This window comes from Puntigrus tetrazona, chromosome 9, assembly GCF_018831695.1.
Source record: "Puntigrus tetrazona isolate hp1 chromosome 9, ASM1883169v1, whole genome shotgun sequence".
Lineage (NCBI taxonomy): Eukaryota > Metazoa > Chordata > Actinopteri > Cypriniformes > Cyprinidae > Puntigrus > Puntigrus tetrazona.
Window position 1 is genome coordinate 24,637,472 of NC_056707.1, and position 26,644 is coordinate 24,664,115.

Sequence of the window (26,644 nt, forward strand, 5' to 3'; positions counted from 1 at the left end):
CATCAAGCAGAGCGCAGATTTTGTGTTTTTTTTCACCAACAAAATGAAAAAGAAAATCTGAACTGAAGAGCACTCCAGTGAATGCAAGCAATTATAGAATAGGGTCAGAAAATAAAGGCAGTATGTAGAGGGAGTGGGTTCTTATGCTTTTAAGGTAGCTTGCTATTGCTGGCCTCTATTGCCTACTTTACCTTTAAAACTGGCTCCCAAAATCAAAATATGGGGCAAAAAATGCAATATGCAATTGAATAAATCAAAGCAATAAGTCAAATGTAAAAACAATGAAAAAAAGTGTTAATTGTTGTATTGCATTTTGCACTTCCAAACGTTTCTTTTCATGCATTGTTTAATGCAGTGTTTCGCATTAAAGGCCCTTGCATACGGGGTCTGACATTTTTGTATGCATTTTTTTCATATTTGTCATGCTTTCGTATCAAACTCCTTGTTACAGATGCGGGAATGCAGAGACCCCAAGTCAGAAATTTTTCGCATTTAAAAAAAAATAAAAATGTGTCATTCACATATACACACTTAAATTCTGGAGCTCATTACAGCAGGATTGATTATGATTGGCTGCATTTTTGATCAGCTGGAAAAAAGATTTTCTGAAAATGGTTCCAGTCATATTGTTTATTGTCATAGTTGTGGTGTGGCCTCTGCTATTCTTTAATATTGAGAAAGATTTTTACAAATATTGTCAGGTGTCTGGACTTGTCTGTGTTGTGTTTTGCCCCATTTTAGCTCCTGTTTTACTTTGGTTGTGTTCCTGTCCTCATTTAGTTTGATTATTAGTGAATTCCTTGCACCTATATTTAATAGATCACCCTGTCTATATTAGTTTCTGGCCGTGCATTTCTCCTCCTTCAGGTCTATTTTGTCATGTGTGTGTATCTCTCACAGCCATATCCCTGTGGATGACTCCTGTGTTTTGGATTATATTAAAGATAACCCCTTTGCACCTAGTTCTTGTGTGACAACTATGTCTTTATCATTATCATTCTTGGTGTGAACATGCTTTTACGTAGGAAACGTTTAGAATTTTTTTTTTACATTCTACTAATCGACTTTAATAATCGTTATCACAATATTACGGGCAATAATCAACATAATATTGCAGTGCTACCCTGTAATAACTAAGTTTTACAAACTTTAATATGTAGGCTATTTCAAATTACACCAATGTTTGAAATACATGTATATAGCTTCTGTGCCAACTTGGCAATGCAATGATGGATTTGTTGATCGTACGTTATTGGTAACAGCCTAATTCCGACTGACTAATTGATTAAATGTGTATATTTGTACACCAAAAATATAACATATACATTAACAAAGACATAAAATGCATGTACGTCTGGAAGAAGTGAATAGAAATTGCTTATGCATATAAAATCCTGGCCGTTCTCACCGGTTCCATCAACTTTCTGTTTGTAGACGATGTCCTTCACCGTATCAGAGAAGAAAATGGAATTGTCCGCAGCACTGAAGTCCACACCTACGAAATAAGATGGCGTTCCTGTGATGGGGAGAATGATGTCTTCCTGTGTGGACAGGTTGAAGGGGATTCCTCGGACCGCCAGCTGACTGGAGAACAGCAGAAACTGCCTCACGGCTGCAAGACACATATTGCATGCACTTTGTTTTCTTTAACCGTCAAGATGTTGCATCTCATAATGATGATGATGAAGCAGAGATGGAATGGCAGCCAAAAACACAAGGTATGACTGAGATCTGTCTTACACACGCATCTCTTGCCGTCAGCATGCAGATCGTAGCCCATTCGGCAGCGGCAGCGGTATCCCAGACCGCCGTTATCAGTTCTGTGACTCAGAACACAGATGTGCTCACAGCCTCCTCGGTCGGCGCCACAGGGGTTACTTACTGTCCGATCAAGCAAACAAACATGCCAATAAATCACAAAAACTATAGCAATGACTTAATGAGGTCTGTTGAAAGTGTCTATGTTTAAAACCTCACTGATGTCCTGGACGCAACAGAACTTCAACTAACTTAAACTACAAGAAGAAGAACTTAAACTACAGACTTGATGCGATGCAATTACATTTTTCTGTGGTTTCAGTGACTAATAACAAAACTTTTCAGACCAAAAACAAAATGTAAACAAAGTCACTGGGAAAAGAAATTGCAACATGCTGTATATAAAGTTTAATACATTAAAATATATCAATATTGATCATATTATATAAATATATAAATATATGAATATTGATATAAGCAGCCTTTATATATGTATTTAAATATATTTGATGTGTGTTATACATTTGCATATGTGCATTTTAAAAATGCTAAATAACTTTTGTATTGAAGTATTTTACACTTAAAAACATTCAATTTAGCACACATTGTTTTCTTTAATAACCTCATTTGCTATGCTTTATAAAATAAGCAGCTAATTCCCACAACAACAAAAAAAAACACAAGACTTCTGATTTTCAAAAAGATAATTTTTGTATGAAATAACAAGCCGTAATGTAGTAAAGTTCTAATACAATCAATTATTTTTTATTACAACTTTAGTTTAGGTTTTAGCATTTTTTTTTTGTGCATTTGTAATTTGTATTATTTCCTTTAATATTCCTATTTCAATTTTTTTTTTAAGTTGTGAAAGGCAATACTTTTAACTTCCATGTAAGTCTTTTAAAGTTAAGTTCTAATATCTAATCTATTAGTTTATTTCTGAAATAATGTTTTACTAAAAAAACAACACAAGTTCATCATTTGATTTTTTTATAGTACTTCTATAACCAACACCACAATGAAATGCTATATTTCCAGAACCAAAACTGCATGTAAACTTGTTGCAGACATCCAATAGTTTAATATACAAAACACAGCTCCTTACCGAAGGGCTGTCTGTATTTATGGACCACAGTCAGGCCATGTGGTCTCTGAGAGGTCCTGTAGAGCTCCCGTGGGCTGTTGTCGCTGTATTTATTAGCCTTCATAACGGCCATCTTGGTCCAGTCGGTGTAGTAGACCGAATGTTCGAACAGAGCAATGCCAAACGGATGAGGAATCACAGACCCACCATGGACCACGGTTTTCCTATTGGAGGAATTCATAGTTAACAGACATTTGGAAAACGTAAACAAATTATTAAAAGCAGCAAATAAAACATCTCTGCAAGCCAGATACCTGTGCAAGCCATCATAAGTGGTGGTTTCGATATAATCGTAGCGGCTGTCCACCCAATACACTCTTTTAGCCTCGAGGTCCAAAGTAATCCCAGCAGGCCAGCCGAGTTTGGTCCTGATGATCCCGAAGCGATTGGTCCCATCCATATAGGCTCTCTCCAAACCCGGTTCCCCATTCAAAGTATCCCAGTCAGAGAAGAAAAGGTACCTAAACTCAAACACAAAAAGCTCTTTGTGCTACCCGGTCTCGTGTCATAAACGAGCAAGAAAAATATGTACCAATAAGTACATATCACTGCACTTTCCAAAAGAAATGAACACTAGAGGCAGTAAAACTCAGACAACTTTTTCCTTTTCACACAAATTTATGGATTTTCGATTAATAAAGCATAATTTTTGTACAATACAGAACCGCCGCAATTCATACCTATATCAATGTAATAAAAACCTACCAGGGTTGACATACTGAACTTGAGTTTTAGCTCATTTCTATTGGCGAAACGCAGAGTAAGTGCACAGAGGTAGGTAATTTTATGAGACCAGGTTGTCTTAGTGACACAAGACTTTGTTTCCATCATCTAAAACAGAAAAAGGAACCAATCCTAAATAATGCTATCCCATTATAATGATGCATCGCGATTTATTTATCTAATGTTGCACTAGAAGAGACGAAGAGCAACTTGAACTTCAATGGTATTTGGGCAAATATATTGCTAGTACGGACAGCATCAGGTTACGGATAAAACCCTTGGGGATAAGAACTGAGATGTTGAAATGAATACCCAAAGAGCGTTATTTTCAAACACCAAAGCGATGCAGCTATATGCATTTATTGTCACTTCTCAATTTAGCTGGAGGCCACCTGGCCGTACGACCCTATCGGGTTTCTCATCTTTGCTTAATTACTTCTGACTAATCCTCACAGACAGTGTACAACATTCCCGTTCTCCGTATCTGAGGCTCCAGATCTTCATGATCGCTCTTACAATGGATGCGGATTAGGCGCAGGAAGCGAGGGGAAGATTAAAGTGGACGGGAAGCGTGTGACGACTGCCTCGGGAACTCACCCCACGGTCGGGTCAAGCGCCAGACCTCTCGGGTTGCCCAGGTGCTCGGCGATCAGGGTCACCCGATTGCTCCCGTCCAGGTCCACCATGTCGATCCTGTTGACGCTGGCCTCCACCACGTACAGCTTATTATTCACCCAGTCCACGGCCAGGTTCTCGGGATAGTCCACGGACACGTTCAGCACCACCTGCAAACGCGACCCGTCCATATCCACCGAAAACACCTGTTTGGAGAAAACTAATTTTGGTTGGAAAAAGACCAGCATATGCGGTAAATGTTGGTTTGCTGTTGTCACCAATGCATTTCTTAATATGTTAAAATGGACTGGTTCAAACCATAGTTATTACTGTTAATTAAAACTAAAACTACTAAAAACTTATTTAACTCATTAAAACGAAGTTAGAAATGCTGTCTTGGAAAGTTGAAGATCTGGAATTATTAACTAAATCAGTAAGTAAATATGATTTATGTAGTAAAATATGTTGTTATAAATATTAAATAAAATTGAAAACGTAAACTAAATATTGGAATTACTAACTAAATCAGCAACTAAATAAGATTTATATTGTAAAATGTTTTAATACTAAATAGTATACATTAAGAGAAATTATATAACAATATAAGCATGTTAAAAAGCATAATCATTTATATAAAATTTGAAATATTGCTGAGGCAAGATGAAGAAATGAAATCGCTAAGTAAATTAATAAATAAAGTGAAAATTGTACAAAACATATTATAAATAAACTAATAAATTATCAAAATGTGTATATTTAAATTATGAAATAAAATTAAATATAAATAACAGATGAAAAATGCAAACTAAGTGAAAAATAGACGATACGTTTACTAAAATAAATTCAGTAGCTAAATGACTTAAAAGTAATATTAAAAAAATTATAAATAATATCATAAATGCACATATAAAAAGGATCTGAGATGACTAAATAAATAACAACTTAAACATTTTTGTTAAATGGAATAAATATAAATAATATTATAAATATAATTATTATATTAAATATTTGTATCTAAATAAAATAAAAAATAGTTGTAAAATAAATCAAAAATCATTTTAAATAAATAAATAAATTATAAATAAAAAAACTAAAAACTAAATTTACTGTAAATAGGACCAAAGTGATTGTAATTAAAAAAAAAAGCTTAAAATAGTCATTAAAAAGTAATACAATTATATAAATAGTATTAAAATAACACAGTTCAACGCACGGAAATCCCCTGGCTAACCAGTTTCATTTGAAAGGCCGTCATGGTCAACCAGCGTCCAGCTTAGATAACGAACATCTAAAACTATTTTTTTTTTCTTTAGTATGCAGCTTATAAAGACTCAGACTGACCCAAGGTGGTCTTTCAAGCAGTAATCCTACAAGAACATAATCAAAACTTGACATTACATCCCTTTCTTAAATAATCACGGTTAATAAGATTGCGGTCTGGCTAATATCATCTAACATCAGTGAGTTTGGCTTTCTCCGCTGCCCCAGAGGTGGTACTCTGAAACCACTGCCCTATTGATTAAAAGATGGCACTAGTTTCTCAGACTGGATCCCTTGGCATCATAACACGAGCCAAGGCACCAATGCTCTTTGCAGGCTTCGCCCTTTGGAAACCAGAGCCAAACGTCTAAAAGACCGTGATTCCGCTCCGACCCGTTTACAGAAACTCAAGCTGTGAAGGTGCTCTGGTGGTGTGGCTCTCTGAGACCCCCTGCCACGACACTCACAAGACCGTCTTCTCGCATGCAGACCACTTTTTTTTTCACCCCGTGGCTGATCTCCAACTCGCAAAGTAGCCAAGAGTTTGAAACAAAGCTCTCTGAGCTGGCCAAAGAATGCGTAAGAAAAGGGACGGATTCTGCACGCTCACTCCAGATACTCTCATGTTGCATAAAATGAGGCAGAAATATGCAAGCATTTCCCCGCATATCAGACACTTTCTGGAGATTAGAAAACGTGGAGTCTAGCACCGATCCGAGCCAGTTACCGTGACTGTGGCCCTTCAGGAGCCAGACTGGTCGCCCATTATTAGCGTATTAGCTGTATCTACAGGCATCGGCTGAAGAATCCCCTTTCCGCTGACGAAGAGCCAACTTCCTTCATAGTTTTTTTTCTTTAATCCTCAAAGACCAAGAACTGATATTTACTTTTTTTTTTCCTTTCTTCACATTTTTGTGTGTGTGTGTGTGTTGGTATGAATGTTGGTTAGTAAAAGAAAAAAATAAATAAAGGCTGTAAAGTTGCATTTTCTACACTGGATACGACTTACATTACAATTTAACAAATACATTAGCTGTCAAACGATTAATTGTGATTAATTACATCCAAAATAAAGTTTTTGTTTGCATAACATATGTGTGTGTACTGTGTATATTTTGAAAAATTACATGTATATATTTATATTAAAATTATATATATATATATATATATACATAAAATGTTAATTCTGTCTTTTTTTTACTCATAGAGTAGCTCCAAATCTGTATGAATATCATTGTTTTACCGAACACAAAAAAAAGATATTTTAAAAAAAGTTTGCAACCAGACTGCTTTAAGTCACTATTGACTTCCACTGTGTTTTTTTTTCCTACCATGGAAGTCAATGGTGACCCAAAATAGCCATGTTTGAATTGTTTTGAGTGGCAGAACAAAGAAATTCATACAGATCTGATGTCTGTGTGAACTATTCCTTTAAATATATACTGCATGTGTGTGGGTCAAAAATAATAAGTGTAATACTGCTTTAAGTTGTTGGTGTTTTTTTCCCAAAAATAATTTTAAAAATATGTTTTAATTAATTGCAATTTTGTGTTTTTGTTTTTCTGAGCCAAAAAAGAAGATCACACATTTTTCCCCGATTTTACTAAATTTACCCACTAAACATATTTCAATGTATGACGTTAAAACATGAATTACTTTCACCCCAAATACTAATTAGTTGTAATTTTGCTTTTTTTGCCACTATTGTAGGTTTTTGCCCACTTGTCAGTAAGATTTCCTCTTTTAAAACACAATAAAATTTAATATGCTTCCTTATTCTTTAATATATTTTAATATGTACAAGTCAGAATAAGCATGTTGTTTGAATTCTTACAGTGAATGACAATGTAGCATTATTTTAACCAAATTTTGACATTTTACTCTTCAAAAGCTTTTTTGAAAACTTAAGTATACACTTTACTTACATTTAAAGTGCTTTCTATGGACATAAAATCACTTTTGTTGAGGACATCTTAATGTCTTTGATAATCTCAGCGTCTTTGATCTTAATGTCTATCATAATAAATATACGCGGTACACACACATATATCATGTACTGTATGCTGGTGTTCAAAAATGTAATGGAACGATCAAAATGTTTTTAAATAAATCAATTTAGAGAAAGTGAGTATGCTACAAATTGAAAAAGTCACAGTAAATATATTTATAATGTTGCAAAATCTGTTAGATAAATCGAAAAAGTCTTAGGAAATAAAAAATGTATCACAGTTTTAAGGACAATATTATGCAGTGCGACATTGATAATAACCAGAAATGTTACTTGAGCAACAAATCAGCATATTAGAACGATTTCTGAAAGATTGTGAAGGAATGAAAGGTTTTTAAACAGATTCTTTCAAATATATTTAAAAATCTTACCAACCACAAACTTTTGAACGGCAGTGTTTCTACATATGTTCGTATAGCTCCTATATAACTGTTAAATATAATACCAAACAGTCACTGACCCCGCTGTGTGACTCCTAATATACAAGTTGAACATTTGAAACATTATTTAAAGACTTTGAGTATGTTTTAAAGTAGGTCTCTGAGGGTGTGTAGCCTGATTGCTTCAGGAAGAGTTTAGGGAGGCTTGAAAGATACTGGCACACTCTGTTTGAGACAGGCAGACTTTATTTGGGCCTTTAGCCAATCGCTGTTGCCGGGGTGTATGAGAGGTGAGATCAGAGCAGACTGACTGGCACAATGATGGTGTGTGTGTGTGTGTGTGTGTGAGTGTGTTGAGGGTCAGGGACGTTAGCACATGTCCAAGGAGGAAGAGCTGGTATAATGCAGTGCTTTGTTATCAACAGCAAACGCAACATGGACATCGCTCTGCCTGACAGGGTTAGAACTTCAGTAATCTGTGAAACTTTGGGAAAACTGAGAACCCGTGACAGGTGCCAGAGCATAAAATTAATGTAAGTGGGAAACATTAATGCCAAACACACTGAGCCATGAAATATAATAAAGTAAAAATAAACATAAAAATAAAAATAAATAAAAATAAAAATAAATATAATAAACTGTGTTCTAAGTTCATATATATATATATATATATATATATATATATATATATATATATATATATATATATATATATATATATATATATGTGATGTGTGTGTAATATATGTAATATATATATATGTAATTTTTGACATATGTAATTTTTTATATTGTTTAGTATGAGAATGAATGTAAACCTTTGTAAAAATATATTACAAATACATTTTAATTAATCCAATAATCCAAAAAGGATACAGAGTAAATAAATACATGTAATATGATTTATTATGAGAGTAAAAGTACAGAGTAAAATTAAAAACAGAAATTATATATACATTTATATATATATATATATATATATATATATATATATATATACACATACACACACACACACACACATATATATATATATATATATATATATATATATATATATATATATATATATATATATATATATATATATATATATATATACATATATATATATATATATATATATATATATATATATATATATATATATATATATATATTGTTATTTTAAATAAGTAGTAATGTGAAATATTACTGAAATTGAAAAAATCTATAATTTATATATATATATATATATATATATATATATATATATATATATTGAAATGTAATATATATTTCTATGATGCAAATCAGAATTTTCAGCATCATTACTCCAGTCTTCAGTGTCACATGATCCTTGAGTAATCATTTTAATAGGCTAATTTGCTGCTCAATTAATATATATTACTCATACAAACTTTGAAAAAAGTGGTAGCTCATATTTTTGTGGTAACCGTTACACATTTTATTTTTTGAGGATTCCTTCTTCAATGGGAAGTTTAAAAGAGCAGCCTTTATTTGAAATAGAAACTTTACGCAGCATCAAAAATGGCATTTTTTAGTAACCATATGTAACTTCAGAAGACCTGTTGTTCTTAGTCTTTCGTCTATTTTACCTTATTTTGGATTGTGTCGGTCCAAAAGACTCTTTGCAGATGGTAATGGAAGTCCACCCCAACAGCAACCCCTCTGTTCTGGGACTCGACCAGGACTTGAGAGTTGTGTCCGTGGACATCAGCAATCAGCAAGTCTCTCCCGTTGGAGAATATAAGCGAAGGCACCCCAGCTGAAGATTGCCAAACAAAGTGAATTAATGTGGCACGCTTCAAAATGAAGGATACAGTTTAACAATCTTTGGAGAGCTCGCATTATATAATGTACTTCTGATAAGGCATAACTAATGTGAGAGAGTCTGGGATTGGCTGTGCGGTGCCAGCGTTTGTTATTCATTTCCAGGGCCTGCCAAACAAATGGTTGGGAGGCAGACGTTTCAGGAGCTTAATAACACAATGGCATTCAATGCAAACTGAGGAGCTCGAAGAGAGATGGCCCGCAAAAAGCCTGATTAATGGACCTATAAGATAACAGTTAACACCAGGAATATTAGTCCCAAAGATTCTTACGTGAAAGCATGCAGGAAGATACAAGTAGCAAGTAAGAGGTAAAAGCAAAAATTACAAATAAATATATTTCATAAAAAATATATTTTAAATGATTTATTAAGGTAAAGAAGAAACGCAAGTAAATATCATATGCCAAATATTTTTTAAAATAAATATAAATTTAATCTGATTTATTGTGAGAACAATTACCCTGAGTGTTAACCTTTGTAAGACACACTGAAAATACGTTTTCATTTATTGAATGTGATTCAATAGAGTAAAAAATGATACATGCATAAATAAATGCTTTTTTTTGCCAAATGTAATTTTTAATATTGTTTAGTATGAGAATGAATGTGCGCTGAGTAAAATCGAAAAACAAAATGTGTAAATCTTTGTAAAAAATATTGAAAATACTTTTTAATTAATCCGATAATCCAAAAAAAAGGATACTGGGTAAATAAATACATTTAATATGATTTATTATGAGAATAAACGTACGCTGAGTAAAATTAAAAACAGAAATTAAAATAAATATTAATTAATGTAAATAAGACTATTTTAAATACGATTAAAATATACTTTTAAATCTGTGTAAAATGAGTTTAAAATAAATTACAAAAAATATATTTTTATACGATATTTCTTCATAAAAAAGAACGAATCTGTAAGTCCATTCGCGATAAATTGCAAAACAAAAATGTAACCAATTTTGACATTTTAAGTATATTTAAATTGCATTAAAACAACTACAGTCTACAGTTGCTTTTATAGGCTGTAAAATATTTTCATATTGTCCATTTAATCCGAATGCAACATGCTTCCTGACAGTACTGTGACAAAAGTACACCTTACAAGAAACATACATATCCTTTCAGTCTTTCTACTTCAAAATTACTATTACTTGAATTTTTATTTTAAGTGTTACTTGCCATTTCGGAATGAATTATGAAATCTACTAGCAAAAAAAAAAAAAAAAAAAAAAAAAAAGTGCACATGCTGTATATTAATTACTGCCATATGGATGCTACTTTGGCTCTAAAACTGCAACATGAATTTTGTGACAGCATGTTATAGGCGTGAAGGGACTCACACGAGAGGTTTGCTCTGCAGTATTTGTGCTGCTCCAGATGATAACCGTCCCGACAGCCGCAGCGATGGCTTCCGACCCGGTCTTCACACAGCTGGTCGCACATGCCCCAAAGACTACAGTCATCGTAATCTGCACAGAATACAGGAGGGGGGGGATTGATGACAAGTCTCCGGTTTGACTGAACGCGAGCTACCATTTGTGATCAGCGATCTAAGGTTTTACCGATGCACGAGCGGCTGTCGTTTCTGCTGACCACGTATCCCGGAGGACAGGCGCAGGTTCCTCCGTCAGGAGAGGAGTGACAGTGATGCTCACAGCTCAGAGACGCACAGCGCCAGATACCTGACGGGAAAAAAGCAGCACCCGAACGTTAGGAAAACCTCAGAGTTCAAGCAAACAGAATCTCGGCAGGGTCATAAAAAACTCTGAGAAGACAGCAGAAATGTCTTTAACAGGCTAAAGTTATACGGTAGTTCTAAAGAAAACATTCTTGGAGTATGATTTACAAGAAAATACTATTTTATTATTTTTGCATTTTCTTTTATTTCGAAGTGTTGTATTTGTAGCAATAGGCAAAAATACATCGTATGGGTCAAATTATCGATTTTTCATTACGATATTAAGTAAAGATCACGTTCCATGAAGACATTTAGCAACTTTCCTACGGTAAATATGTCACAAGTGAGTTTTTGATTAGTAATATTCATGGCTAAGAACTTTATATTTAGATTTTTTTTTTTGCACCATTAAATTGCAGATATTCAAAAAGCTGTATCTCGGCCAAATATCGTCCTATCCTAACAATCCATACATCAGTGCAGAGCTTTTTGTGAAATTTACTAGCAATTTCTGAGTGAAAACTAATTTATTTTACAGTCGAAGAAATAAACTACCTTAAAAATAAAAACTAAAAAACAATAACATTGAAATGCTGTATTTAAGTATTAAAATGACTAAAAATGAAATAAAATTAATTCATGTTTTTAAACGTTTTGTTAGCTGTTAACTGCGATTGCGTATTAATAATTTAAATAATGAAAATTGAATAATGAAAAGCTAAACTGCGAAAAAATAAATAGTAGTATTTAAAAAACGAATACAAATGACAAAAACACATAATGAAATGACTAACATTTAAGTAAGCCAAAATTAAAAAGTAAACTGAAAATATAAAAATAAAAGTGTATTTAAAGCGTTAAAGTGAGTGAAAACTATAAATATATAAAAAAAAATTAAACAAATGCAAATAACAAAATTAAATCACATGCAACAAAAACTGAACGCCTAAAACAGGTCATTCTAAATATTGATTAGTACTTTAAATAATACTAAAAGCAGAAATTTAGGCGGGAACTGACTGCAGTTGCGTCCAGCAGTGGTGTTGGTCTCATCTTCTCCGTCCGGACAGTGTGCCGTCCCGTCACAGAGATGGTCCAGAGGGATGCAAACACCGGAAGAAGGACACGGCCATTCCCCGGGAAAACACTCCCGCTGGACATTATCTACAAAAGCAGTCGGCGTCGGTCAAGGTGCTTTCACGTCCTGCGATAATTCTAAATACTTAGCAAGAAAAAGGATGTTTTGGGGACGTACCGCAGCCTCTCTCATCCGCGTTGTCCTCGCAGTCGTCCTCTCCATCACACAGCCAGACCTGATGGATGCAGCGGCCGCTGGGACAGGTGAAGTACGTTCCTCTGCAGGTCGGGTAGGCTGCGGAGAATACATCACTCAATACCTAGACGTTCACGCCGCTTTACATTCTTTAGGACAAACTGTGGAATGAAAGATGCGTACTGCAGTTCTGTTCGTCACTTCTGTCTCCACAGTCATCGTCATGATCGCAGATGTATCCGCGAGGAATACACTCTCCGTTGCTGCACTGAAACTGACCGCTGCTGCACCGCTGGGCTGAAAACGCACGAACACAGTCACATAAAAGTTACAGCTCAAGAGGACTGCTGCTTGTATGTTTTCACCACACCAAAGAGAGCAAAAAGGGTGAATATCAAAATAAAAGTCAGCGTAAAACACGGTATAACGAGTAGTCTAGCCAGAAATGTTTTTTATTCACCCATATTTTGGTCCAATTCTAGTATTTTATTTTCGTACGATGGTCACTGTATTCTAAATATAATTTTTTTTATTTCACAAATGTCACATTTGGACACACTGCTTTACATTAAGCCTAGTCCTAGACTAAAATGTAAATCTGAGCTGATTCAAATGAAAGGAAGTTGAACTGACTGATTATAAACATGTCGGTGCCTTTGTTTTGTCTTAGGATGCACACCGGTATGGCATGTTTATAAAAATTGTTGTCCCAGATGAACTATGGCCGAATCCTGGTTTAGACTAAGCTATGTGCTTTGTTCGTCACAAACAAAAAAGAAATGGGTTTATAACGCTTGAAATGCAGCATAAAAAAGCCACATATATTTACATTCACTGATAGTTTTGTGAGATATGGTGTTTATGAATCACCGTTCACTTTCACTGTACGGAAAAGAGCGGCTTGAGCATTCTGCCTGATAGCTTATATTGTGTTTCACAGAATCGGGGTTGTTTTCGTCAGCTTAAACTTAAAAAAAAATGTGCTTATTGAAATAAAGCTGAAATAAAATAAATACTAAATATTAGACAAAAAAGCAAATACTAAAAAAAAGTTATATTTTTAAAAGCACCAATAAAATGACATGTAACAAAAACAAGTAAAATGTAAAAAATAAATAATAATAAATAAATATATATATATATATATATATATATATATATATATATATATATATATATATATATATATATATAACAACATGTAAATATGAAAATGAATACTAATTTATAACATTTATAAAAACATGAATAATGCTTTAAATAATAATATTTTTAAGCAAATAAAAAGTTAAATATCATTGCTCTACACAGAATTTAAAAAAAAAAAGTCTATAGTGAACATTTCTTATAAGAATTCCTTTTTTCAGTATAAAGAATATTTGGAAAATCTATAGATTTTTTTTTACACTGTTAAGAATCTTTTGTCCAACGGAAAGGCTCCTCGAATGTTAAAGGTTACGTGTTATAACGGAATCATGATGAATAAAAACGTGAGTATTAAAAGTGTAATCAAGAAGACAAAGAGTCACGTGACTAAACATTATAGCTTCAAAATGAATAAAAAAACTGCAATGGTAAAAGCGGCGCAGACGTGTTCCAGGTCGTCCGGTAGATGACCGTGTCGATGTGTGTGTCCTGCCAGGGAAGTACACTCACTGCAATTGGCCTCGTCTGAGCCGTCTCGGCAGTTGAGCACCTGGTCACAGCGCTGGCTCCTGTTATAACATGCCCCGTTAGCACACCTCAGCTCCGGGCACTCTGGGTAGACTGAGAGAAAGAGAGCACGTCCATCACTCACTCGTTCAATTAAATATAATCACTCTGTAATGCGATCCAGAGCTCCGCTGCGGTACGGCGTCCAGCGGCTGGCCTGAATGCGCGAGCGAAAAAAAACACAGCATAAAGCTAATGCAGAAAACAAACGCAAAAAAATGAGCATTGCGTGCATGGCAGATCGGCGTGTGATAAGAGCTCGCCGATGAACTGACGCTCGCACTAATCCACGGAGGAATCCGCAATCAGCTCCCACAAACAAGAAGCATATTGTGACCATTTCTGTCCATCAGCGAGACTCTTAATCTTACAAACTGATTAAAATGCCAAAGGAGAAACGCACACGCATGCACAAACACTATATAGGGCCGGGGGGGTGTATCAAATATTCATAATTCGTTCGCGATATGTCGCTATGTTCATGCACTTTATGATGTTGGTTAAGCAGTGCAAGTATGAGAGTGTTAAATTTGTGAAATGCGAAAGCTCTGCATCCTTAATCCGATGCATTTCCGCATGAAATAGGATATTTGAGGAACAAGGTCGTGAGTTTAAGCACTGGGGACGGCAAAAAGCATACCAGAGTGAGGCCGAGCGAAAGAGAAGGGATAGAATTGTTCAACTTCGTTCAAATTAATTCGTGGTTGATTCAAAACCAGTTCGGAGAATCATTAGCCTTCAAAATGCTGCATAGGAATGAAAACTGTTAAAAGCAGTTACATTTATATTTATTCATCTGATGAAAGAAATGCATGGTTATTCTTGAGATAATATTAAAGATGGTTATGTAGTTATGGTATAGATATTTTGAAGTTTATTTGTGATTTTATTAGTTATTGTTTGCTGTCTGTATAGTTTTTAATCAATTGTAATGATTTTTTTAAATGAAACTTCAATAAAAATTGAATGAAAATGAGAAATGTTTCTTTGGAAACTAGCTGGAATAAAATATACAATAATAATTGTGCTGGGCAATGATTAATTACTATTAATCGCATACAAAATACGTTTGTGTGTTACATGATATATATTTGAGTACTGTGATATTTATTGTGTATATATAAATTCATACGCATGTATATATTTAAGAGAAATATATTCATATAATATATAATATATATGTTTATTTATCAAATATATTTAGACATAAAATAAATGATATGCATGTAAATACATGTAAATATTTTCTAAATATATACTTGGAGTGTGTGCATATAAATCATATGAATATAAATATATGCATGTATATACATGTAAATATTTTCTAAATATATACTCTGTGCGTGTGCATACAAAATAAATATACACAACACACACACATATATCATGCCAACAAAAATGTTTATTTTGGATGCAATTAATCGTGATTAATCGTCGCCAAGCACTGAATAAAATTGAAAAAAATTATTTCAGCTACCTTTATTTAGTTTGAAACTTTAGCTTTTAGCTTTAGCACGTTTGAACTTTCTATCCTGAAGAAAACGATATAGTTTTAGCAAAAATAATAAGCAGCAAAACTCTGCATATTAAAGGATCACGTGACACTGAAGGCTGGAGTAATGATGCTGAAAATTCAGGAATAAATGGCATTTTGGAACATATTAGAAAATACTTATTTAAACATTGTTAAAATTTTTGCTTTTTTTTGATCAAATACAGTAAATGCACCTTTGGTGATCGTAAGATACACTATAATTTGCTACTTATATATATAAGCTGTACTGTCCAGCTCTAAAGCCATTACACACAGCATACTTACGACAGTTTCTCTCGTCTGCTCCGTCCAGGCAGTCAGGCACACGGTCGCACCTGTATCCTCCCGGGACGCAGGCCCCGTTCGTGCAGGTGAACTGTGAACTGGAGCACGTCCTGCCAGCTGCCGGCAAAAGATCAAAGACACGCCATTATAATACGAGGGTGCTGGGTGGTCCCCGTCTTCACTAAAGCGGCATGCTCTCCCTACAAACCCATGCACGCTTCGCCTTTTGTTTTTTTTCAGGCTGTTGCCAGGACATCTGAGATATCGCGTTTCTCCGACACGATGGAAATTACATCCCCGTACATTACTGGGAGTCAATGGAGCTCTCAGCTCTGACGGACAGTCGTAATTGAAATGGAAGCAGAAAGCGAGGGAGAGACGGACAGGATGGAGATAAGGAGTACTCACGGCAGTGCTGCCTTTCATCGGAGCCATCCTCGCAATCCTCTTCATCATCGCAGACCCAGTGCTGAGGAATGCACTCGCCGTCACTCAAGCACTGGAACTGAGCGCTCTCGCAGGTGGGCTGGGCTGGAGGAGAGTTAACCAAGAACGGATCTGAGCTGACATCGCTTTACAATAAGGTGCATTAGTTAACTAACTACACTAGTCAGCATGAACTAAGAATGAACAGTGCTACTACGGCATTGATTCACTTTTAGTTCATTTTAATTTCGGCGATGCAATCACAAGTTAATTAGGTCGTTAACGCAACGTGAGCTAACACGAGCAAACAAAGAACGACCGTAGTTTTATTAACTAACATTAACAAAGATTAATAAAAAACGGTAATATATGTAGTGTTCGTTGTTCACTGATGCTAATTAATATATTAACTAATGTTAGCAAACGAGAGCTTACTGTAAAGTGTTACCAGTGAAATAAAAAATGGCATTTTTCTGAAGTATAAATAAATGTTTATTTGCAAAAACAGACTTTTTTCATTTTTTTTTATTGTTATCGTGTTTTTATTACGTTGGTTGTTTTTAAAGTTATGTCAGGTTATGACAAAAATAATATTTTGGTATATTTCACATTTTTGAAAAATTCATATTTTGGTATATTTCATATTTTTGAAAAACACTTTTATTTTGTTATAACATGCATCTATTTTTAAATTATTTCCTGAAAGGCTCCCAAACTATTTTAATGATTAATATTTCCAAACCCCTCCTAATCTGCTGTGATTGGTCGATTGCTCTCATTTTAATTTCATTACGCTTCATGTCTGATATAAAAGCATTGGTGAATATCTCAAAAATCCATAATAGGGGTACTCAATCAAAATAACCCAAATAACTAAATTAACTGGAATGCACAATTAGAAAACATGATGTTTGGTAAAAACGGAGTGGTCTTGTTTACAGTAAAATATTTAAACATTCTTAGATTTACTTCACGACCATATTGGGTCTAAATTAAGTAGCGTTTTGCTTAAAAACAAGGAAAAAAATTCAGTCAGCCATGTAAAATAAAACAAGACTATTTTTTTGATATTTAATTATTAATTGACTTAATTTAGATATATTTTTAGAAATATTTTTAGACACCAATCATCACTCAATATCTTTTGTTGTGTTTGTTTAATGTATTTGATTTAAGAATTTTGTTTGAAATTCTTTTTCACATTTGTACAAAAAAAAAATATATATATATATTTTTTATATATATCTTTCACTGCACTGGTACCTTTTCACTAATTAAATAACTAATTAAATGTTTGTTTTTTACTTCTAACGTGGATCCGTGACAGTCACCTGACTAGATATGTTGGTTTTCACGCCTCAAAACTTTTTTGGTCTTTGCCAAACTATTTTGGCAACTATTTGCCAAACTAGATTTGCTGTCCGTAGAAAGCTAGCCAGATTTACACAGAAACCGACTTTCGTTTCTTGAATGCATGAGCTGCTATGAATGTGCGAAAATAGTTTTTAAAACGCAAAAAGGTGCATAAACGTAAGACTTTGGGAAACCGCTAACGCTCTCCTGGGTTACAGGTAACAAGCTGAGCGGCTGTATTTCACACTTGTTGCTCTCAGGGAGGAAGAGTTACTTACGGCAGCCGATTTCGTCTGAGTTATCCGAACAGTCGTTTGTCCCATCGCACCTCTGGCTTGCTGGGACACAATGGCCTGTGCCACAGCGGAAAGACCCCACCTCACAACCTGAACCTACGCAGAAAACACAGGATATTCAAATCATCCTTTCAAATCTTATCTGTTCGAAAGTCGTCAAAGCAGCTGTACCTTGTCCAAAAAACGCTAACACCGGATGCACTCTTTAGGTGCTAACACGTAGTTTTAAGATGCTAATGTGCACCCGTTTGGAGTAAATAAGTAGGCCCTACGAAATATGTTTTATTTTTTTCCCAAGTTTGTAAAATTCCAGTAAAATTTTTCTGGATTACGTTTTTTTCCCACACCATCAAAACTTAGCTTGCTAGTTTTATGACATAACATAAAATAAATAAAAAATGTCGGTATATTTTCATTCCAGATATAACATCCAACGCAAATCTACAAACAAATTCATTAACCGTTTTACTCCGTGAAGAGCTGCAATGGAATTATTATGCATTATAATCCAGTTTGCAGCTTAATTAGCTATATTATAAATCGTTGGTTAAAATGTTGAAGAGGGTAAAGAAGTGTGCACATATGTTTTAAACATTTTAGCTACCTTATATTATTAACTGCATGACTGATTTTAGATGCAGATGAAGTTTCAAGAACAGTGGTGTTACATACATTTTTGATTAAAATTATAGCAAGGGACAATTTAGCAGTCGCTGGATATCGAGTCCCTATTAAATTTTATGCCAAAGAGACCATGCAGGATTCAAACTAGCTATTTTTGATTTGCTAAAATGTCCAATAAAATGCCCAATTAAATTCCACATTATACAGTAAAATTTTTATGACTAGATTCCACGATTCGGTTTCTATTTTTTGAGTCACAGAAATGTTAGGCCCCTAAATAAGACATGAAGGTGTACCTACAAAAGCAGCAAAAATTTTATTCTGATGATTTGCTCTAAATAAACGAATAAATAAATGTTTTCAATAGTTATTGTGCAAGAAAAAGCATATATAATCAGAATTATACACGATTTTTGAAGGAACGACAGCAGGTACGGTCAGAGAACGGCATCGTTTCACTGTGCAAGAGATAAATGACAGATGCCTCAAACGTCTGCATCCATTAGCTCTTAAAAAACCCACATTCATCACGCAGGCCTATGGGCTTACTCAATGCCGACTACAAGATAGCAACCAAAGATCTACTCCCACAGATCATAAAACCTGACCATGATGGGTCTGAGACGTCCAGATAATTAAATGTAATAAGAAATAATGTAAACATTGCAGGAGTTACTACACAAGATAAGGTTCAAAGATCTCCCCTACATGGACAATGCCCTTCTTTACACGACCAACCATTCTAGAGGCAATCGTGCAATATAAATGATCGATGCTGCAGATCCGTGAGAATTATTTTAGACGTATGCTCGTGAAGAATGTCTTAAAGTGTATAGGTTTTCTTTATAACAGTGAGCAAAAAAGAGTGTCAAGTTTATATCTCAGGAAGAAAACAAACTCTTAATATAGTACTTTATCTAAACTATATCTCATGTGATTTATTTAGCATAATTTTGTTGGAAAACATGTTTTTGCATAACATATTTAAAAATGCATGTTCAATAATTAAAACACTGAAAGCTAAGTACATCGGAGATGTTATTTACAGACTGTTCGGATATATATATATATATATATATATATATATATATATTTTTTTTTTTAAGTGAAATTACATTCTGTATATATTGAGACTTTTTAAAAGAAGTCACCAAAAGTAGGTAAAAATAATGCAAATAATGCTTCTGTGCCAAAAATCTCAAAATGCTGCAAAAAACCCCATGTGATGCTTATTTCGTTTTGTTTTCCAGAAAATGTATATAATAATAAGAAAACACCACATTTAAAAAAAGTGTAGAAACCATTTTCACTCAAAAAATATTTAGTACGTTGCACAAATAATTATGAATAAATAGCATATAATGTAACGCATTTTAAGTAATAAATAAAAAATGATAATAAAAAATAATCATTAATAGATCAGTGATTAATTGTGACATTTTGGAATGAAAAGACCTCCAAAAACATGAATATTCTTTGTTTTAGTTCCAACTATCACATTTTTTAAAGCGAATAGCAACAAAATTGCACAGGATATTAAGACTTAACGGCATTTTTGTTACTCCATTTTCACATTTTTTTAAATCATACAAAATTTAGTGAAATAATTAGCCCAAAGAGCTGTCTTAATTCAGCATGTGCTCTCTCTAAACAAACTCTTATATGTTAAACCATTTAGCATCTCAACTGAATGCATTTAGTTTTAAGGACGTGTTATTATTTGTAGTGAAAGTACTAAAACCGATGTGTGCAGTCAAATCAATCGAATCAAAGCATCGCCCACGTCAAATCTGAAAAGCGGTGCCCTCACACATCTTCAAGTGTGCACGTGATTGTTTCCCCGATGAAGCGTGTGTTCGACCCGATTGACAGCCAGCGGAGCCGAGCGTGCCAGTCTGTGAGCAGGCACTTCTACAGCCCTAACTCTCCTTCCTTTTGATCTCCTCCTGTGAGTGACATCTGAGAGATAACGTACCACCCCTCTACCTTCCCCGACGGGCTCCGGGACATATCCACACCATCAGCATAGCTCAGAGGAGAAGCCCTCCGTCAGGGGATTCTGATTGTCTCGCGCTGACACTGATGAATGGAGCGTGCTGTTCCTTGTCAGAAATGTAATTAGGATAAATATCGGTACCGGGTGGTACCGTAGCCCTTACACCCAAATTCCAAAAGCAAAGGGAGATGCAAGGTGGAATGACGTGGTGAAGGGCAGGAGGGTTGGAGAGGGGGTGAGCGAGTATGTCTTATCACTACTTACCTAAACACACACACACACACACACACACACACACACACACACACAGACAGTCCATGGTCAAATGTATGTGATCTTCCCAAAAGAAGTTGGAGCAATCAAACTCAAAAAGTACCGGAACTTTAATTTGAAGTTTCAAATTATTCGTTTGGCTAATTTAACCCAATAAAATGTTCATGGATAACATCATGCCTGATTATTTTGTAAAACAAATCCGTTGTGTCTAATTTTGCGTGCTCTCTGAAAGCAGGTATAGCCGGATTTGAGGTTAGGAATTTGAACAATCATCCCTCACCTGGTAAACTACAACAGAAAAATCTAACTGAGACCAGAATATCACAGATGCTAAATTTGTGGTCACTTTGAACTCTGTTACATAGCAACAACTTAGAAACCATCCGGAACACCCTATCATTTGCATACCAAAACAGTGTCAAACACCTAAAACATTCTGTCTGTTGAATAGCAACACCCTAACAACCACCCAAAACTTTCCATCAAGTGCCTAGCAACACCCTAACAACCACCCAGAACTTCCCATCAAGTGCATAGCAACACCCTAACAACCACCCAAAACATTTTAGCAAGCATTCATGACATCCTACCATTGGTTTTATGCATGCAAACGCTACTTATATTTTTGAAAAGAAAACACACACACACACACACACACACACATTATATATATATATATATATATATATATATATATATATATATATATAAAGAAACATCCTCTTTAATTTTTATTTAATTAATTAATTAATTTATATTTTTCACAAGTTAGAGAACACACATAACTGAGCATAATTAAATGATATCTAATATTTAAAAAATATATGCGGTTAATTATATATATATATTTTGATGGAAATGTGTATCTTTAATTTTAATTGATAATCAAATTAACAATTGTTTTTTTTCTTTTTTATTAATATATTTTGTAATGACTAACATCAGTAACGTCAGTTTACTGTGTAACGTTTCAGTAAATAATAATGTAGCGCGACTAGTCACAGCGCTAATAGGAAGCTGAGAACCACGCTAAACTATGAGGTCATCATTGACATTTAGCTGAGCAGGAACCTTGCTAAAAATCTGAGCTAATATGTTTAGACATCCAACTGACAAAAAATGTGTCTTACGGTGCAATAAAGTAATCTCTAAATGGATGGAGGAACAACTCCCTCTTGTTGTGGGACATGGCAGATTGGAAGCATTTTTAGCAAGATTTAAAGGAACAGTTCACCCAGAAATACCATACAACAGCATTTTATTACCATATAGTTCCGAAAAAGATTCCTTCTTCTGTTTTTCAGGTTTGCAAAGAATACTTTTACAATTTTGGGGAGAGAATTATTCCTTTAATGTGCCTTCTTCGGTACGGAAGCCTGCTTTTTCCTCCCCATTTTAAGTTTATGTCTCATAATTCTGACTTCTTTTTCCTATAATTGTGAGATATAAATGAGCAATAATTAAAAAGTGCCATTCTGAGGGGGTAAAAGTAGATTTTTTGCTTGTTATAAACTATAAATTGTCTTAAAAAGCCTGTCTCCTGATACAAACTCACAACCCTACTTTTATTTCTCACAACTGCAAATATATCTCTGGCGATTCTGACTTGTTTTTTTGCAATTCTGATGACATCTCTCTTGCAATTATGACTCTACGCCTTGCTAAACTGTGAGTTAAAAAGTTGCAATGACCTTTTTTCATTGTGTAACCCGGTAGCAGATTTCTGTACACAGGTAGCTTGTAAAATATCACGTCGTAAATGGCTCTTCGATATTAATTTAAACATATCACAGTGGACAGCGCGCTGGTTCTGAGCCATTGCAAAACAAACACTGTATTAGCAGAGCATTTATTATGTATGAGTCAGAAGTTTATCGGCCTCGTTCCCCGTGATGTGTTCTTTAATAATGGATTTCGTCCTCTGCCAGGAGGCCACGGGGGGTTGGTGCTTGAGCCGCGGCGCTAAAAGCTCAGCAAGGGCCTCCTCATAGCGAGAGGTCTAGACCAAACACCACAGCAAACGCTTTTAAAGCATGCCAGCCAAATGGGCTTCCTTTTTAACTCCTTCGGCAGCCAATTGGGAAACGAGCCTTTTTCCTGCTCAGTTTACTAATGATAAAATTGCTGCTACTCGCTCAAAGGAAGCCTTTGTTGGCAGGACATGATCCCGGAGGTTTCAGCAGCGTCTGTAACGCACAGGTAGACAATTGGCATATACAGGATCTGGGAGGTGAGACGCTCTTACTGACACCCGCTCGCAGGTAATAGAAATTTAAACAGCAGCTATAGAGCGTTTCCACACGCGCTGCCAGGATACGAGCGATGAGAAAGCTATATTTTATACCTGATTTTCGCCAGGGTCGTTCTCGCTGACTCAAACTAAAAATACAAAAAAGACGTTTTTTGGTTACTTGCATTAAATGTTGACTGAAATAAAATAAATCTAAAAAACGTTTTAATTCATTTTTATTGATTTATTTGTTTTTCATTCATTCATTTTGATTCATTTTCTATTTTTTTATTCATTTTTGTTTCTAATTGTCGTTCTATTTCTGTTCATTTAAGTTAAAGCGCTACAGTAACTAAAACTAAATCTGTAATAAAAATGCATAAAATCTATATAGATTTATTTATTTAAATGAATTAAACACAACAGAAATAAATATAAAACAAATGTAAAATATTTCTTATTATTTTTTATGCATTTTTATTTCATATTTACCTATATTCTATATTTTGTTTAAACAACTAAAATTTATATTTATAAAATACACTATACAGGCATAAAAATGCTACTTAAAAAAATAATGTGGTACGGAACTAAAATACTATATAAAAACAAAAAAACTAATTTTGTTACTCAATTTTATAATTTGATTTCAATCTTTTTTTAAAAATGTATTAATTTTTGACGCGTTATACATTTGATTTAATTTTATTCTAAATTTTTATCAAGTTTAAGTTGAAGAACTAAAACTGAAATAAAAATATCAGAAAAAAAGAAAATAAAATAAAAAAATACCCCATTTTGACATTTGAACAACAAAAAAAAAATATTTAAATAACAGATTACTCAAAATTACTATTTACAATAAAATAACACAGATTTTGATTGCAAACGAAAAAAAGTCTTCTCTCAGTTTAACAGTACGAGTCATCTATACAGCCTATCAGTCGTTGCCAAGAGCCGAAACCTATCTGCGGAGAGTCTGGAAAATAAAGCCAGTGTTTCCTGACGGTATCAGCAGCTGGGAAAAGCGACAGGTAAAGTGAACAGCGGCGGGCCTATCCTGTTCCAGCACTCAGCAAAACCCCGTCATTTCCTGGGGTGTCTTTAAAAGGCTTCTATTTGGACGTCTTAACTAAGATCGCGCGAATGACAACAGTTATGCGATTGTCCAGGCGGGCCATTGTCAGGCCAGCGGCTTGTATTATGCAAATGCCGTCCTCCCGTTGGTGGGGTCTGCGCTTGTTTTTCCTTCCTTCATTAATGTCTTTGCTTAGCCCGTTTTGTTCCGTCCGCTGTTTCCTTTTTTGCGCCCCTCAGTCCCTGTCTCCTCTCTGGGCATGTCTTTTCTAATTAGCCAACTTAAACCCTCAGCAGGCAAGAATCCCCGAAACTATCTGAGGGGAAAAACAAGGACGCGCCAACGTCGGGCCACAAAGAGAGTGCGGTGGAGGAATTTTCATTAGAATGAAGCCTCCCAAAGGCTTAGACCCCACTGTGAGACCACAATGGCACAATGGCCCGGCTGGCGGGGCTGCAGCCCCATAACTGAAAGTGTCAGCACGCCAAAAGGCCCGATGGAGACGGATAACAGAATGGGGGAATACAGTAGAGCTTCCTGCGAGAAAGAAAGCCGAAAAGAGGCCCATCCTCCTCCATTCTGCCATCCCTCTTTCCCTTTAAAAAAAACTAAAGGCACTTGCCAGCCACTAGCAAGCCCCCCAAAACATCTCTGTCCAGTCCCGCGGGGGCCATGGGAGAGGTGCTTCTTCTTTCATCAATGCCGCCTTGTTTTGGGGCTCGGCCCGAGTGAATGCATGCACAGGAATGGCTGGCAGAGCTGGACCGGCCATACCGCCGCGCCGAGCGCCGCAGCCCGTTTCATATGGAAATGGACGGCGCAGAATGCAGTCAATTGCTTTACAACTGACTTTGGCTCGCACGGCCTAAACCGAGTCGTGGAGAAAAGACCTGCTGGCGACGAGTGGAAAGGAGGCAAACATAGAGTCGGGAAGCCTATTAAACCATTCACATCGGCCAAGTCGACTGCCGTTAGAAACGTTAGAACGGGTTTGCAATGTGCGTGACCGAAGTATCGCGCAAATTATTGGTGCTTTTTGGAATAATCAAAAATAAACCAATATTTTTGTATCATTTGTTTCTCTAATTTGCATCTATAAAAATTATATACATTGCCAATTCGTAAAATGCACTGGTACTTAACATAAACCTAGATTAATAAATGCTGTAAAAATGCTGTTCATTTAGAATATTAGAATATTATTTAATAAAAACTAAATGTGTATATATATTCATGAATTCAAATAAAATACAAAATAAATAAATAGAAATAATATATTAGTAAATACTGTAAAAATGCTGTTAATTTAGAATATTATTTAATAAAAACTAAATATATATATATATATATATATATATATATATATATATATATATTTTTTTTTTTTTTTTTTTTTATATATTTTTTTCATGAATTCAAATAAAATGGTAAATAAATAAATAAATAGAAATAAGTAAGTAAATTAAGAGTAAATATTAAAAAGGCTCAGTGCCAAGGCAACATTTCTGTATTAGTTGAAATCATGAAATAACTAAAACTATATACATGTAAACATGTTTAAAAATATATTACATAAAAACAAATTTACTAAAATTTAAAAAGCCAAGAGAAAAAAAGAAAACATTAAAATACAATTAAGTGTTATCTAGAATTTTTTATCTATTAAACGGGGGAAAAATTAATTATCATTTACTCACCTTCATGCTGTCAAAACCAAAAAGCAAACATACAATTTAAAGGTCAGCGGGGTCCAAAACAACCCTGATCCCCGCTGACTTTCATGTTGACTAACAATAAAACCACTAAGACATTGTTAAAAAACATCTTTTGCGTTCACCAAAGTAATATTTTTACTGCTTTGGAATGACACGAAGGAGAGTAAATGAGCACAGGTTGCTAATTTTTGCTTTTAAGCTACAATGATTTCCAGCACACACTTCCTCAACGGTCAAACGCGTTCGGCAGTGACTAACACGTCCAGCGAGGGTGCTGTTTACCCTGAGAGGATTAGAAGTCTTCATTAGTGCCAACTGTGTTAACTTCTGTTCCCGTTTCTAATACAGCAGCCCCGTTGCACAAGGGCTTCTACCGGAAAGGCCCAGAAGCATGCGCGAGGTTTAAGGAGCACGTGCAGAACCGGAAAAAATGGGACTTTCG

General features: G+C 34.8%; 1 protein-coding gene across 1 annotated transcript in view; it reads right to left on the reverse strand.

Moving 5' to 3' along the window:
• Positions 1-26,644, reverse strand: part of lrp2a (low density lipoprotein receptor-related protein 2a) — a 95,306-nt gene that overhangs the window by 65,610 nt on the left and 3,052 nt on the right. Inside the window, 15 exon segments of the mRNA XM_043248836.1 lie at positions 1,409-1,612; positions 1,741-1,881; positions 2,864-3,066; positions 3,157-3,363; positions 4,223-4,446; positions 9,487-9,656; positions 11,066-11,194; positions 11,288-11,407; positions 12,424-12,567; positions 12,659-12,775; positions 12,860-12,973; positions 14,333-14,443; positions 16,209-16,325; positions 16,617-16,739; positions 18,266-18,379. Of these exon segments, the coding sequence (XP_043104771.1) occupies positions 1,409-1,612; positions 1,741-1,881; positions 2,864-3,066; positions 3,157-3,363; positions 4,223-4,446; positions 9,487-9,656; positions 11,066-11,194; positions 11,288-11,407; positions 12,424-12,567; positions 12,659-12,775; positions 12,860-12,973; positions 14,333-14,443; positions 16,209-16,325; positions 16,617-16,739; positions 18,266-18,379 (2,238 nt within the window).